The 17,420-nt window shown below is 39.9% G+C and overlaps 1 protein-coding gene across 1 annotated transcript; it reads right to left on the bottom strand.

The window, feature by feature from the left end:
• Positions 1 to 33: 33 nt before the first annotated feature.
• LOC134753026 (uncharacterized) lies at positions 34 to 7,495 on the bottom strand. The gene is made up of 4 exons (XM_063688787.1): positions 4,219 to 7,495; positions 3,500 to 3,675; positions 206 to 374; positions 34 to 68 (listed from the first exon to the last, which is right to left on the bottom strand). The coding sequence occupies exons 1-4, from the start codon at positions 7,493 to 7,495 to the stop codon at positions 34 to 36; spliced, it is 3,657 nt and encodes a 1,218-aa protein (XP_063544857.1).
• Between the last annotated feature and the right edge of the window lie 9,925 nt (positions 7,496 to 17,420).

Raw genomic sequence — 17,420 nt, forward strand, 5'->3', positions numbered from 1 at the left:
CACTTGAATTTGATAAAGTGAGGAGAACGGAGCTCAGCGTTCGTACTGGTGCTTGGCAAATGTATGAGCTGTAAATACGCGCACGGGCTTTTATATCCGATCGTCTCTCCGTGTACGCACACATACCCATACGTAATTGGGGTTATAAATTATTTTTTTCTCTGCGTGAATATTTTTAAAAGTTTCCCGATATGACGTCGCATACTTAACTCGGGCTCGCTACTATTCAAAAGTATGGCGTATACCGGATCGTTTTTAAATTTTTGCTCGGTGTCATCATCATCATCATCACCGCTACGTTCCTTGTCCTCCTCCTCCATGAAGGGCTTGCAGACGGTGGGGGTGCGTATTAACGCCAGCAATTTATTTTCCAACTGTTTTTCATCAGTTATGAGCCAGACGGGGTGGGTTTTTGCGGTTGGATTTTTGCATTTTGGTTCTTACCAAAACATTTTTCGGCCGCAAACTCCTTTACAGCTACATAATAATAATAATAATAAATATTCTTTATTGCACCACAAAGAAACAAAATTTTTAAAACAGATTTACAATGTAAATAATGGTAGCAACAGGCGGTCTTATCGCTGTGAGCGATCTCTTCCAGACAACCTTAGGGTAGCAGGATATGAAGAACAAAAGTTTTTATAAACAGGTAGTGCACGAAATAATTAGAGGAACAGGAATTACACATACATTAATCAGATAGTACATATAGTAAATTTTAGATAAATAAATAAATAATATAACACAAATAAATATATAAATATATATATATATATATATATATATATACATACATACACAATATATACACAGCAGCACATTAAGGAAGAGATAAGTAATGATTTTTAAGTAAGGTTTTAAAACTTTGAAGAGTTTTTGCGCACCTGATATCTAACGGCAGGCTGTTCCACAGCCGTACAGCTCGAAAAGTAAAAGAATCATTGTAGAATTTCGTAGAGGATGGAGGGGGAATAAGTAGATATTTCCGTGAAGGCCTGACGGAGGAGAGATAAAAGAAACGCTCTTTAAGATATGGGGGAGTAGAGGGGTTGAAAAGAACGTTATAAAGAAGAGCAAGAATATGGGAAGCTCGACGAAGACGTATAGGGAGCCACTTGAGTTGGGCACGGAAGTTGGAAATATGGTCAAATTTGCGTAGTCCAAATATAAATCTGACACAAACATTTTGCAAGCGCTCAAGTTTATTGAGCTGGTCCTCGGTAAGATCCAAATAACTGATGTCAGCGTAGTCTAATATAGGCATAAGAAGTGATTGAGAAAGCGCAATTTTGGTGGCGAGTGGCAAGAAGTTACTTAGTCGGCGAAGTGAACCCATTGAAGCAAACATCTTCCTGCTTACCTCGCTAATCTGAGGTATCCAAGATAAAGTACGATCTATTATGATTCCCAGGTTTTTAACTTGATGTGAAAAGGGAATGTGAACACCATCAAATATTACGTCAGGTAGCAGAGAAAAGTCAATCCTAGGAGTTAATTTAGAACTACCTACAATTATCGCTTGGGTTTTACTTGGATTGACCTTAAGTCCATAACGCCTACTCCAGTCTGAGATGTAATCCAAGTCACGATTTATGGAGTTAATAATGATAGGTAGATCGCTAATGGCGCCCTGCGAATAAATTTGGAGGTCGTCGGCATAAAGGTGGTAAGATGAAGAGATACTACTGGTAATTGAATTTATAAAAATAGAAAAAAGAAGAGGAGACAACACGCCACCCTGCGGAACGCCGGCCAGCGTGCTGCACCATGAAGAACGGAGAGAATCAACCTTTACGCGTTGCCGACGATCTTTTAAATAACTAATAAACCAATCAATCACCGCAGGAGATATGTTAAGAGAATGCAGAATCCCGAGTAGCACGTCAAAATCAACCGTGTTAAACGCGTTGCTGAAATCCAACAGGGTTAACACGGTGACCTTTCGGTTATCCATCCCGGCGCGAATGTCGTCGGTGATTTTTACGAGAGCGGTAGTCGTACCATGACCCGAGCGGAAACCGGACTGAAAAGGATTTAGTAGCTGATGCCTATTTAAGAAACATGTTAATTGATGATGCACTAGACGCTCAAGGACTTTGGAAAGGAAAGGGAGGATACAAATTGGGCGATAGTCAGAAAAAGAAGAAGGATTTGTCTTTTTAGGAAGAGGGATTATGTCAGCGTCTTTCCAAAGTGAAGGGAAAAAGCTGCAAGAAATCGAGTAGTTTAGGATGTGGGTAATAATGGGCTACATAGTGCGATGTAAACGGCTGTCTCCCTGAAGCCCATCGTTCCGATCTTATTAATGATGGGGTTGTTGCTGACGTCGATGGTAAAGGTCTCCTGAATGTCACCCTTCCGTGGTCACATCCTATGACCGGACAGTGATGATTTCGCGCTTTAGGGCTCGGTGGTGGTGGTGGCGGAGGAGATGTCGATGGACGTGGAGTATCTGCGCGTTGGGACATTGTTCAAGTGTGTGGTGCTCTTTAACATTGAGAGCTCGCTTAAATACATACCCGGTCGATTATAACGAGTATGTAAATTTAATACCTATCGTTTTGTAAGTATGGAGCTACAGTGTTATGCGGAAATGATATATGTATGGACTTTAATATGTAGACTTTTTCATCATAAAGTTTTTTTTGTTCCTTCGGTTAAAGCTCATTTTTGAATGTAGGGGTAGGTTACACAGTAAAAGACATGTCTCTTCGATGCAGGTGTAATTGCAACTGAACTAGTGATCTACTACGGCTACATATATATGTATAGATACGTTTAACATACCGGCCGCCAAAACTAACAGTTTTCAATAAAATTAAACAATTCAAACAGAGGGCATGCACTGTCGTTTACAAAAAAGATGAAAATTGTATGATACGTACAATATTTATAACACTTTAGTAAAAATTATTCACTTCAGTACATGCAAAATCGTTTCACTCACTTCACCATATACCTACTTCACTGTACTTGATTTGGCATAGTATAACTACTCATTTAATGTCTTAGGAAGTAATATTAATTTTGATAAAGGTCTTTTAAGCTCGTGGTCTCCCTTGCACTGTACAGTTACCACTCTCACCAGGTTATCTGCTCCAGGATGAAGATACTTGACCCTCCCTAGTAACCATTTAGTAGGTGGCGTAATTTCATCCTTTATGATTACTAAATCTCCAATGCAGGGTGCTGGTACGGCAACTTGCCACTTATATCTTTGTTGCAATGTGTTAAGGTAATCGTTTTGCCATTGGCGCCAAAAGTTCTGTGTCATCTTCTGTACTAACTGCCATCTGGTAAGTATATTTACTTTTTTGTGCTCGTAATTTAAGTCAGGCACACTGACCAAGGGCTCACCCACTAAGAAATGTCCAGGCGTTAGTGGGACTCCTGTGGTACTGTCTATTTCACAAAGAGGACGACTATTTAGACAGGCCTCGACCTGGGTCAACAGAGTCGCTAATTCTTCATAAGTCAGTTTAGTATCCTTATTTACTCTGGCTAAATGTCGTTTGGCAGACTGAACTCCCGCTTCCCACAGGCCTCCGTATGAAGGCATTCTTGGGGGGATGAAGTGCCACGTTGTTCCTTCAGTAGCCATCAGTTCGGCCACTTCGCTGGCTAAATTGTTTTTCCCAGGTTCAAACATGCCTTTCAACTCTTTGGCAGAACCTATAAAATTGGTACCATTGTCGCTCCAAATATCTTTACAATGGCCTCTGCGCGCAACAAATCTTCTGAAAGCAGCTATGAAAGCTTGTGAAGTCAGATCTGATACAGCCTCAAGATGGATAGCTTTCGTAGCCATGCATACGAACAAACAAATGTATCCCTTAGTCGCATGATGTCCTCGGCCTTTAGAGGTTCTCATTAAAATAGGTCCAGCATAGTCAACGCCACTATTTAAAAAGGGTCGATTTTGGTTAACTCTGACTGTTGGCAGCTGGCCCATGAACTGATTCTTGACTTTAGCTTTGTCTATGACACATGTCTTGCAATTGTAAATGCATTTTCGGATGGATGACTTTAAGCCGATAACCCAATATTTGGTTTTCACGTAAGTCATCATTAACTGATTCCAACCATGAAGTGTTCTAGTGTGGGCCTCATTAACAATTAACTTTGTAATATGTTGGTTGCGTGGAATAATAATTGGATGCTTTGTCTCTTCAGACAATGAGGCATTTTGAAGACGTCCTCCCACTCTTAACAAACCTTTCTCGTCTAAGAATGGTGCAAGTGTGATTAAGGTACTTCTTTTCTTAACTCTTCCATCTCTTTTCAAATCGTCTATATCTTTTCCATATACTAAATTTTGATAGAACCTTATACATTCTTCTTCCACTTTTTCCATTTCTTTAACTGTTAAATGTTTACTCTCTTCTAGTTCTCCTTTTCTTTCAGGTAACAATGTTAACATTCTTCTGCAATAAGCTAGCACTCTCTTCATTCGTGACATTGTTGAAAATCTCTCCCATATAGGCCTTTCATCTACAAGTACATGACATGTCGTTTTTGATTCTAATTCTGTTTGTGCACTTTCTGTTTTTTCATATTCTACTTGGTCTCTCTTAAGCCATTCTGGCCCACTCCACCACAGATCTTGTGTAGCTAATTCTGGCGCTTTGACTCCTCTTGTCGCGATGTCCGCTGGATTGTCAGCAGATTGCACATGTCTCCAACGATCATTATCTATCAATCGTGTAATATCTGCTGTCCTATTCGCTACAAACGTTTTCCAGCGACTAGGTTGAGATTGCAGCCAAGCCAGTACGACCATTGAGTCTGTCCAAACAAATATTTTATTTTTAGGAATTTCCAGAAGTTCCGCGACATCACTGATCAATTCTGCTAATAAGGCTGCAGCACAAAGCTCTAATTTTGGAATAGAAAGTTGTTTCAGAGGTGCGACTTTAGTCCTTGATGCGATCATAGAGACGTATACTACTTCACGTCTAACAACCTTCAGGTACGTCACGGCTGCATAAGCTTGAGTGGATGCATCTGAAAATCCGTGCAGCTCAACGTGATCATCTTCTCGTGTCATGTTTAACCAACGCTGAACCTTGATGTCTTGTAAATTTATCAGTTCTTCCCTATAGCGAATCCACTCGTCTGTCAAGTCCGATGGTAATTCATCATCCCAACCCAGATGACTCAACCATAACTTCTGAATTAAAACTTTAGCAGTTATTATTACAGGTGCTAGCCACCCAAAGGGGTCGAACAGGCGAGCAACATCAGAAAGTATAGACCTCTTAGTTATAGGGCTTCTCATCTCAGGTAAGTTTACTGTAATTTCAAACATATCGTCTTGTCTATTCCAGGTCAAACCAAGAATCTTTATTATTTTGTCCATTTTGATTTCTAGTGTGTCTCTTGTACTATTGTCTTCTTTCAAATATTCTAAAACTTCATCTGAATTGCTAGACCATTTTTGCATTTGAAATCCTCCTCTTCTCAATATTTCTTTAATTTCTTGGCACGTTTTCTTCGTTTCTTCTATGTTTTCATTTCCTACCATTAGATCATCCATGTAAAACGACTTCTTTATTACTGGTGCAGTTTCAGGAAATTCGTGAGCTTCATCCTCGGCCAATTGGTTTAATGTACGGACTGCTAAGAATGGCGCTGCAGCGGTCCCAAAAGTCACAGTTGTTAACTCATAGCTCTCGAACTCATCTTCTGGTCTATCTCGCCAGACAATACGTTGCAGATTTATGTGTTCTTTTGTCATATTTATCATCCTATACATTTTCACGATATCTCCTACGACGCAAATCTTGTGTTTTCGCCAAGTTACTACTAGGCTCCGAAGATCGGGTTGTAAGACCGGTCCTACCATCATTGTGTCATTGAGAGAGTGACCGTGTGAGCCCTTAGCAGAAGCATCGTAGACTATGCGCACTTTACTAGTGTCTTTGTCCTCTCGAATTACAGCAAAGTGAGCAAGATACAGTGCATTGTCATCGTTTTGTTTTTCTGATCTTCGCAAGTGTCCCATGTCCTTGTACTCATTTATAACTTTTGTGTATTCCTTCTTTAACTTAACGTCTTTTCCAAATTTCCTTTCCAGGCTCTTAAATCGATTGATAGCCTGTTGTTTCGTATCACCACATAGATCAACTGTTTCTTTAACGTTTTGTTTCAATGGTAAGTGTACCGCATATCTTCCGCTTTCATCTCTTTTAGTTGTCTTTTTGTATATCTCTTCGCATTGTTCTTCTTCTTTTGTCAATATTTTCTTTTTTTTGTACACATCAGTTTCTATCTCCCAGAACCTTCGTAGTAAATCGTTGTCTTCAGCCACCATTCTGGTTATGTGTAATGTTGTAACGTTGTGTTGGTCGCTCTGCGCTTCTATTTGTTTTCGACCCGTTAGTATCCACCCTAAAGTAGTTTTTTGAGCGACTATCCCATCATTCATTTTCACTAAACCTTCTTGAATAATTTGACAGTAGATTTCTGCGCCGAGCAACATATCCACCTTGCTGGGTGTGTCATAGGTAGGATCAGCCAATTTCAAAGTTTCAATGGCTTGTGGATCTATTAAAACATGCTTCGAGGGCAAATATGTGGATACCGACTTTAAAACGTAAGCTGAAACTAGAACAGCCTTCTTGTTTTCATATCTTGAATTAATTGTTATGTCGACCATGTGCTTGACATTTATTTGTGTACTTTCTTCAAGTCCAGAAACTACTCCCTTGATGTTAGTTCTTGACAAACCCAGTAATTGTACTACTCGTTCTGATACAAATGAAGCTTCTGAGCACGGGTCGATTAGAACTCGAAGTATGTGTGTATTACCATCGGTCGACCTGACTGCTACTTGTGCTGTGGCCAGTAACATTTTACGACTCGGTTGTTGTTTAGAAACGTGCAAGGTTGTAAGTTTCGTGTCAGGTTCCGGTTGTGATTGTGGTTGTGTAGGAGCTACTTCTTCATTAGATTCTCTCGTTTGATGCAGAAGAGAATGATGCCTTTTTTTGCAGATCCTGCATGACGTCTTTTGTTTGCATCGATAGACATTATGGAATGGAACAAGGCAGTTGTAACACAATCGGTTCTTTCTCACAAAATCATGTCTATCTTCCACTGAGTTTTTTGTAAATTCCTTGCAGTTGAATATGTAGTGTTCACCTTTACAATAGGTACAAGTAGGTTGTGAAGCTACGCCAACATGAGCACATTGAAACAAACTTACTTCATCTTCTTCTTGTTCAGCGACGTGAAATGTTTTGGGCGTTTGTGACTTATCACGTGTGGGCACTGAGACTGCTGCGGCCATTTCCAATGTGCGAAACTTAGCCACCAGAAACTTCTGTAACTCTTCCCACTTAGGCATGTCTTCTGAACTGTCCTTGTGCACAGATTGTTCCCAGTCTTTAACTGACTCAGCGTCCAACTTCTGTCCGACGAGAAAGATAATTATCGGATCCCAAGAGTCCGTGCTTACGTTTAAATTGTTTAAACTGTTGATACATTCCATAGTGGTATCAAGTAAAGTTTTTATTTGATTTGCAGACTGGGTTTGAATCTTCTTCTGACCAAATAATTTTTTTAATACAGAATTAACAATCATCTTTTTGTTGCCGAAACGGTTTTTAAGTAACTCCCATGCCTGTGTGTAATTATTTTCTGTTATTTGTACATGGCGCAATAATGTCTCTGCTTCACCAGAGACACTTGTTTTTAAATAGTGTAACTTTTGTACACTTGTCAATTTTGTGTTGTGCACGAGGGCTGTAAATAAATCTTGGTATGTGGGCCAATCTTCATATTTCCCTGAGAAGGTCGGCAATTGGATTTTTGGCAGATTTACAAACGGTAATTGCCCATGCCCATCATGGAACGACGTTGACATAGTAGATAGCTCCATTGACTTTTTTTCTGACTCCCACTTGGTCAATAAATCTGTTAAGTCGGCTTGCAAACAGAGGTAAAGGTCTTCCACGGTATAGTAATCTTCATTAAGAAAATAATTGATATCTCCTCGTTGTTCACGCGGTGTGCAATGCATGAGATTATTGTGTGCATCTTTAAACATAATCCAATAACCCTCAAGCATTTTTATCCTTTGTTTAACATAACCCTCGGTTAGCCTTTGTTTTGGACACTTCTTTATGTTTGATTGCGTTTTTTGTATCATAAGGGCCACATCTTCTAAATAGGCAACTAATTTAGTTTGTTCGGGCGTTATTGGAGGCATTTTAGTAATTTATTCACTTATTAAATTACTTTGTAATCAATCCGATAATTGTCACTACGTGTCAAAGTCTAATTCCGACACACGAAGTTATATTTACGCCAAATAGTTTGTAAATCACACTTGCAATCACTTTCCTGTTTATTACAAATCAATAATTATTTAACATAACTCAAATCTTCACTAAACGACGTAAACAACTCCGCTTATCTCTTAAGGAATGCGCTCCCTATTGTATTCGCCGCCCGGCCGCCTGCATCATTCCCGCACTTGATCCGGTTCGATTTTGGACCATATGTTCCTTCGGTTAAAGCTCATTTTTGAATGTAGGGGTAGGTTACACAGTAAAAGACATGTCTCTTCGATGCAGGTGTAATTGCAACTGAACTAGTGATCTACTACGGCTACATATATATGTATAGATACGTTTAACAGGGGTGGTGTTTCGTTTGTGCACAAAGTTAATTGTCCCTTATTTAATTTATTCAACTCGATTGCTGCCCAGCTTATCATTTTGTAAATGGAACAATCCTCCGTTAAACGTGCTTTACCACCCTCTTTTACCGTAACATCCCCTAGTTCGACATTATTAAAGGCATCCAAAGTAGGGTTTACTTCGCTCACCGTAGTTTTCATTAATCTTTCACCTTCGTTTTCCACTCTTCGAGTCTCGGTAATAGGTTTTTTATCCACCCTAATTGAAAATTCGACACCTACATCGTCTCGCACCACTTGCGCGTAGCTGTCTTTCGACCATGTCTGTTTAACGGTCACCTCTCTACGCTTGCGAGATAGTATTTTCTCTCGTGAAATTTCCAATCGAATCACATTCACATCAGCATCTTCAGTACATATCGGAACCCGAGTTAGCTCCGTCTGTTTTACCCAAACCGATGTGGTAGGCTCCGAATCTCCTTTAGGAGCCATCTGTAGTTTAATAAACCAATCACCCCTCATAATACTTTCAGTGTTATCGAGCACTCGCGCTTTGGTAATGTACCACTCACTTGCCAATTTACACTGAGGGAAATATATATCGCGAACAAGGGGGGTTAACGTTACATTTTTTTTTCTCACTAGTTATCGAAGATTCGATAACTAGGAAAACCAAAAGCGGCAGCAAATTGGTAATGAACATGATGACTGTTCGAACGAACTAAATCGAATACTAAATTAGCACCCGAGCACTCGTGCTTTTATAATATGAAAATTGGCATAATTTCGTATATCACCGTCCAACTAAACAATGTAACTATTGGCAAACATACCTACAATAAGATGCCAAATTTCAAATGTCACTTATATTTATCGCGCTCGGTGCGATTCATCATCAAGACGTAAAGGTGACATCCTTATACCTATTTTAATACCTACTCTTAAAACGCATTATAATAAATGTATGATGAAATATTGTTTCAGAATTACATTATACCAGGAAACAAACGAGTATTCTCTTAACTTCACATTAATTCCAACGTGTTATTACATTGATTGCAATTACTTACCTATAATAATGTATTATTCATATGAATTTTAATCGAAGGCTTGCATTATACTGAGAATGCAATTACGATGGTGAGATCATCGATCAAACGATTTATTTAAACATATATATATATGCTCAAATAAAAGTGCATTCAGCGGGGGATCCAACCAATTACTTTCTAAAGCAACCTCATTTCGTAAGCAGGACATCACCCTCGCCTCAATGAAACCTTAAAAATAAACTAATCGCACGTTGTACAGTTAAAGCGTATGGCTATATATTACACATCCCAAAAGGTGAACCGGTCGACTCTAACGGGACGGTTATTTATAGCTGGTTGCAGAAAACAGATGTGCAAATCTGTCACATACTGATGACCTGTTTCATGCAATGTGCTGCTGCTTGCGGTTAAGCTATAATTAGACCTAACAGGGATCTAGTACAGACCTAAAAAAATATATATAAAAATCATATATTTTTTTTCTTATTACGCAATCATACAGCGTTTCAAAGGCGGCGTTTAACCTGCTGTGTTGGTACGGACGTACTTATTCTACTAGTGTGTTTCCTTACATGTTCTCGCAAATGAGATTTTTGGGCACCAGCGTAACTACACTGACCACATTTGTAAGGTTTTTCCCCAGTGTGTGTCATTTCATGTTTTTGCAATTGAGATTTTTGGGCACTAGCGTAACTACACTGACCACATTTGTAAGGCTTTTCCCCTGTGTGTGTCCTTACATGTTCTTGCAAATTAGATTTTTTGGCACCAGCGTAACTACACTGACCACATTTGTAAGGCTTATCCCCAGTGTGTTTCCTTACATGAACTTGCAAATAATATTTTTGGGCACTAGCGTAACTACACTGACCACATTTGTAAGGTTTTTCCCCAGTGTGTGTCTTTTCATGTTTTTGCAAATGAGATTTATAGGCGCTAGCGAAACTACACTGACCACATTTGTAAGGCTTTTCCCCTGTGTGTGTCCTTACATGGACTCGCACGTTACCTTTGTAGTTGCTAGCATAGCTACACTGACCACATTTGTAAAGCTTTTCCCCCGTGTGTTTCTTTACATGGACTCGCACGGCACATTTGTGGTTGCTAGCATAGTTACACTGGCCACATCTGTATGGCTTCTCATTGGTATGTTTCCTCAAATGGCTTATTAACCGTGACTTCACAGCTGTTGTATATTCACAGTGCGTACATTGGTGACTTTTGGTGTTGCCGCTCGGTTTCCTCTGTGAAGTTTGCCCTGCAACAAGAATGTTTTATATAAATAAATATTATAGGACATTCTTACACAGATTGACCAAGTCCCACAGTAAGCTCAAGAAGCAACTTTTGCTCAGTATATTCCCAAAACCTTCCTGGCATTGGGAATGCACTTATTTTTTAGCCTCCCTGTATAATATACAAATACATAAACACTCATACTCATACTTTATTGGTAATATAAATTACACGTCAAGATTTATGCACATTTCGGAATTGGATGAAATGAATTATTACATAGAAAACACCCAAGACCCAGGAACAAATATCTGTGCTCATCGCACAAATAAATGCCCTTACCGGGATTCGAACCCAGGACCATCGGCTTCACAGGCGGGGTCACTACCCACTAGACCAGACCAGTCGTCAAAGCTTACTTTGCACCGATTTGAAGAGAAAATAGTAATTTCATTAGAAACATGATATTCTCATAGATATTCGACATTAAGAGGAAAAGGGTCGGCCGCTTCTCCATACAAACTTAATCCTCATTTTCCTCTCGATTTAAATAGGCGAAAGAATTTTTAACTCTAGGCACATGTTTGTGCTCATCGAGAGTGACACAACACTGACGTTACTGGATTTGTTATAGCCAAGGGCCTGACACTCTTTGATAGAAAAAGATAATCTTATTGCGATTCCTATAAGAAGAAAGAGAAAATAGTGCCATACATAAGCATAAGGTTTTTATGTCGCTGCGTCACTTTTGTTTGACATATTGAAGAAAGAGACGCATCTATCGCAACTAGAGTTGTGCACGCTCGTTCACTGAAAAGATCGCTCTCAACTAGTACAATCTCACAACACAACTGTACTAGTTCGGTCTTTTAGTACAGTAGTACACAGAGAGAGTCGACGTTTAGTTTTAGTTCGGTCGGATGAGTCGGATCACTTGGATCGCTTTGCTGTCATTGTCACTCCTCGGTCCTCGCTCCCATTCTGTTTCATTAGCCGGGTCCACACATAGCGAGCAGCCGCGCGAGGAAATTTCCTCGCGCGGCAAACGCCCGGCCTCGCGCGCCCGCGTGCTCGTGTAACTTTTAACTCAGCACGTTTGCCTCACCCGAGCCAATTTGCTCGGCAAGATGGCGTCATTCAGTCAGCTGTTCAAAATGGCGCCGCACGCACTGACTGCCGTGGCTTGCGTTTCTGTTATTTTGCTTTTTAAAGCAATTCAAAAGAAAATAAAGAATCATAGGAGATTTTGGGGGTTTTTCCGTGTTTTGACAACTTTTGACGTAAGTAGTGTAGTGTAAAAGTTTGACGAACAAAATAATCACACGCACCATAAACAAACACGTCTACACTGGTGCGCGGCAAACGTCTGAGGCGCCTTTGAGCATTCCGAAAAACCGCCGCCGCTCGGGCGAGGAAAATTCGCGCGCCGCCTCGACCGAGGCACGTCTACACTGGCCGTTTTGTGCGCGAGGAAATTTCCTCGCGAGGCTGCTCGCTATGTGTGGACCCGGCTATTCGCGTGTAGTGTACTAAAACGTACTAAGAGCAGAATCATTAGGGAATAGTTCGGTCTAGTACAGTGGAGGGAATCGTGTCGTTTTGATTTTAGTACATGTACTACAAAAGCCTAATCGCAACACGATACAACCTCCAACTGAATCCATTTTTTTATGGTATAGAAGACAGACGAGCAGAGAAATCACCTGATGGTAAGTAATTACCATCGCCAGTGAACACCAGTAACACCAGAGCGCTACAAGCGTGTTGCCGGCCTTTAAGATGGGAGTATGCCCTTTCTTTTGAGTGAAGACCTATAAACTTGAAATAATAATAAAACCGGCCAAGAGCATGTCGGGCCATGCTCAGTGTAGGGTTTCGTAGTTACCCTTTCGTTACAATAGGCAAAGGCAAAACGGAAGCTATTAGTATAGTAGATTGTTAATCAAGGGATGAAATGGTGCCTTTCACCCGAGTTAAAGACTCTACTTTTCATATCAAATGCGAGAAAACCAAGTAAGCCAAAGGCAAACTTGAATAATCAGTAAAAAAATATTCATGAAAAAACACATATTTTAGTAAACTGCAGAAAATTATTTGTTCATTAATTACCACCTGCACTCACACGATTCAAATTCAAATTCAAATGTTTTATTCGTGATAAACTTAAAACTAAAATTACATACAAAAGTATACTAAAGCTATAGAAACTTATAAAATAGGTAGGAGTTGAAGATTACCACGAAATGGTCTCGCCTCAGCATAATGCTGAACCGAAGGTCAGCGCTGATCTTCCGGCGGGACCATTTTGGGTCACGATCGCAGCCGTACGACACGGCCCAACCATAAGCTGAACGCAGCCTTTGTAGCAGCGACCAGCGCCATCTTGTCTACTGTCTATGGCAGTACTTGACAATGTCATTATTGACAACAACAAGTGTATGAGAATAAGAAATGGCTATGCCGTACAACGCGATAAAATATATTTTTGCCTTTCATACGTTTAAATGTACAATTAACAAAAGAGATAAAACAAGTACAACAGAACAAAAGTGGTGATATTTACTTTGTCGAGGTGAAAGTTTCAGCAGTTGACCATGGAGTGATATAGTTGGGAGTTTATACTGTGCACTAAGGGAATTACATATACTCGTATTAAGGAAAATAAATAACGAGATAGCTACAAGAATGTAACCACACGGGCAATTGTAATGTGGGACAGCGAAGAAATTCATTACAACAACAACTATATACATATTTACAGACGCGTTGGGTGACCGTGTATAAAGGACAGAAAAAACAGGTATACATTATTATTGACTTGGCTATATGTAAAATACGTAACTATGACTAAAATTATATTACATTATATTCTATTAAAATTATATTAAAAGCAACTTGTGTCATGTCGTAATGCCTCCTGTGACTGCTGGTGTTGAAGTATAAGTATTTTAAGTTTGGTTTTAAAACTTGTTAAACTTTGTAGGTTCCTGATTGGAGGGGGAATAATGTTCCAGCACTTGGTTGCTACATACCTAAAGCTCCCACGAAAAGCCGCCGACGCATGTTGAGGTGTCATCAATTGTACACTGCAATTGCGTGCTCCAAGTGACCTACGAGTGGACATCCATGACAACTTCTCGAAGAGATATGACGGGGATCTGTGTTTTACTACGCCAAAAAGGAGACCCGCTAGATGAAGCTTGCGACGATGCAGCATTTTTAGTATATTGTGTTTGTTCAGAAATGGAGAAACGTGGGCCCTTGGAGGGATATTGAAGCAGAACCGGGCACAGGCATTTTGTACCCTTTGTATAAGTCGCTTAGTTTTTGATAAGAGACGCGGGCCATACACTAAGTCCATGTAATTTAGTTTGGACAGAACAAGTGTTTCAATTAATTGAATGCGCAATGTTTCATTAATAAATGGTCGTATATTATAGAGTAGTTTAAGTCTGTAGAAACAATTTCTAACGGTTTCAGCAACATGCTTTTCAAATCTTAGTTGGCCGTCCATAATTAAGCCTAGATTTCGAGCCTCATATACTCTTTCAATTGGTTCATCGAATAGCATTACATCCGTAGTGGTTCTGATGTTGTTTAACTGTTTTTTTGTGTGTTTTAGATGGATTTAGCATTAAACTATTGTCTAATGCCTAAGACGCTATATTTGCAAGGTCCATGTTGAGCTTTTGAATAGCACTGTCAATTTCCGAAGGCTTACAAGCAATATATATCTGAATATCATCTGCATAAATGTAGGAAGTGGATTTTGAAATAAACACTCTTTAAGAAATTTACTGGATATATTTAAAATAAATTGGCAAATGAAACAATTAACACAACGGCACGTCTTTTCTTAGCGCTCCGAACAAGAAGTCCTCTAATCTCGTTACGTTTTTTAAATCTGCCGATGGCGTTTTGCCATCTCTTTCGCACGCACTAACACTCAGCATCACACTCTCTCATTTACACATCGTTCATTCTGCAGTTCGTTCTCTCACTCACTCTTTCGGTCCTTACATTCCGATCCACGCATCCTACAGATCGGCCGTCCTACTCTTTAGTCTGGCCTCAGACTATACAAACACCGTCTCTACTCTATACTCTAGTTATAACTTAATTTGGAACAATAGGAACCATCATGATACTAATCTAGATACATCCGTGAGATTGAATAGCATATCACATAGATTTTAGCAATTAGGTAACGTAACATAATCTTTTACTGCTAAGCATATTTTAAGTTTAACATAGTATGGCACAAAGTCACAACATACAAAAACTAGGTATACATCGACATCAGTATACGTACATACAGTATCAAAACAAAAGTTAAAAGCTTTCTCGTAACATTAATAAACTTTTACATAACTTTATGCAATACAGTTACACATTGAACATTTAAGTTTAAGGAACACGTTACACGTTAAATATTTAAATAAAAGGCACACATTACAATTTAAATATTGTTATGGTGACATAAAACATCAAAATCTTACCGACTTACTCCTCACCAGGCCATGGCTTCATGTTGTCGCAGGAAGTAGTGCTGTTTCCCGGACCTTCGGCTGTGCTGTCCAGTTTCTTCACCTTGTAGTGATCACGTCCCATACATCCAACGACTTCATATGGACCTAGAAACTTAGGTTTGAGCTTCATGCCGACACCAAACTGGGTCCTCTTAATAGCGACTCTATCGCCCACAGTGTATAGTGTACTTGGCTTCCTTCGCTTATTGTAGGTCCTCCTATTCTCGTCTTGTATCTTTAAAATTTGCTCCTTAGCCTTCTTTCTATTTTCTTCTCTAATAGCCATAGAACTGTCTCTGTTCTCTTGCTCTATCATTTCGTAGATATCGTAGTCTTCCTTTATTTTCATTTTCGTACCAATTAGCAACTCAAATGGCGTAGTATTAATGCTGCGCTGATGGGTGCTGTTGATGGCTCGCTGAACTCTACTCACATGGCGGTACCAGTGTGTCGGTTCTTCAATACATAGCTTGGTCAGAACGCTGGTCATCACTTTGTGAATCCGTTCGACCTGGCCATTGCTCCGAGGTACCCCCGTAGTAATCTTAACATGGTCAATACCTTCGTCTTTGCAAAAGTCCTCGAACTGAGAGCCAGTAAACGCGGTGCCTCTATCAGTAATGATTCTAGTCGGGTTTCCGAAACATTGCTGAAATATCATCATCTTATCTACTGTTTCCTTGGCAGTAGTACTCTTAACTGGGAATAGCCACACAAACTTGGTAAATGCATCCACGATTGTCAAAATGTGGTTATACAGCTTCTTGGTTTCTGTCATCGGACCAATATGGTCTATGTGGAGAGTATCTAGCGGCAGCTCCTGTTTATCAATTGGATACAAGAACCCTTCTAGCTTTCCACTCTTCTTTTCCGCCAACAGACATGGTATGCACGTGACTATAAACTCTTCTATTTTTCTTTCTAAATTCTTGATGTAATAATCCTTACTGATAAGCTCAATCATTTTCTTTTTTGAAAAATGGCCATTCTCATGTGCTCTCTTTATAATCTCGGTTTCCATAGTCTTTGGTACCACGAGATGCTTCTGTATGCCTTTGTAGAGCAAACCATTTTCCAAGTAGTAGTCCTGATACTGTGTGTTCTTCTTGAGCACCTCTATGATCGCGTTTAGCCCATCATCGTTTTCTTGTGACGTCTTTAGCCGTTGATGAATCGGCCCGTTACATACTGCCACATATGGGTTTCGGCTGAGTGCATCCACATGCTGCATTTTACTTCCGGCTCTGTGCTCAATCTCGAAGTCATATTCTTGCAGCAGTAGTATCCACCTTGCCACTCTTGTTGACATTACTAAATCTTTCTTATTTAATGTCATTTGAAATGCTTTGCAGTCTGTGACAATCTTAAAGTGTTTTCCATATAGGTAACAGCGGAATTTCCTTACTCCTTCTATTATTGCCAAGCCTTCAAGTTCATAGCTCGTATACTTGCTCTCTGCTGGTGTCGTCTTTCTGCTCATGTAATACACAGGATGCAGCTCTGCATCTTCTCCTTTTTGTAAAAGGATTGCAGAGATCGCTGCCATCGAGGCGTCTGTATGCATCTCAGTCTGCAGTCTGGGGTTAAATATGCGAAGCACTGGTTGACTCGCCAGTCTCCTCTTCAGTTTTTCAAAAGCAGCTCGGCATTCATCATTAAACTCATAACTGTTGTCTCGTCGTAACAGGTCCGTCAGTGGTTTTGCAATCATAGCAAAATTCTGTATATATTTTCGAAAATAAGATGTTAGTCCTATAAAACTCTGTAATTGCTTAGTATTGGTAGGCTCGGGGAATCTGGCAACCGCATCCGTCTTTTCAGGGGAAGGCCGCACCTGCCCATCTTGGATCACATGTCCAAGGTACTCCATTTGTCGTTGGACAAGCTGCGACTTTTTCCAGTTAATGTCCAGCCCATATTGCGAGGCCACTTCCAATACTTCACCCAGCCGGACCA

Source organism: Cydia strobilella, chromosome 26 (assembly GCF_947568885.1).
Source record: "Cydia strobilella chromosome 26, ilCydStro3.1, whole genome shotgun sequence".
Lineage (NCBI taxonomy): Eukaryota > Metazoa > Arthropoda > Insecta > Lepidoptera > Tortricidae > Cydia > Cydia strobilella.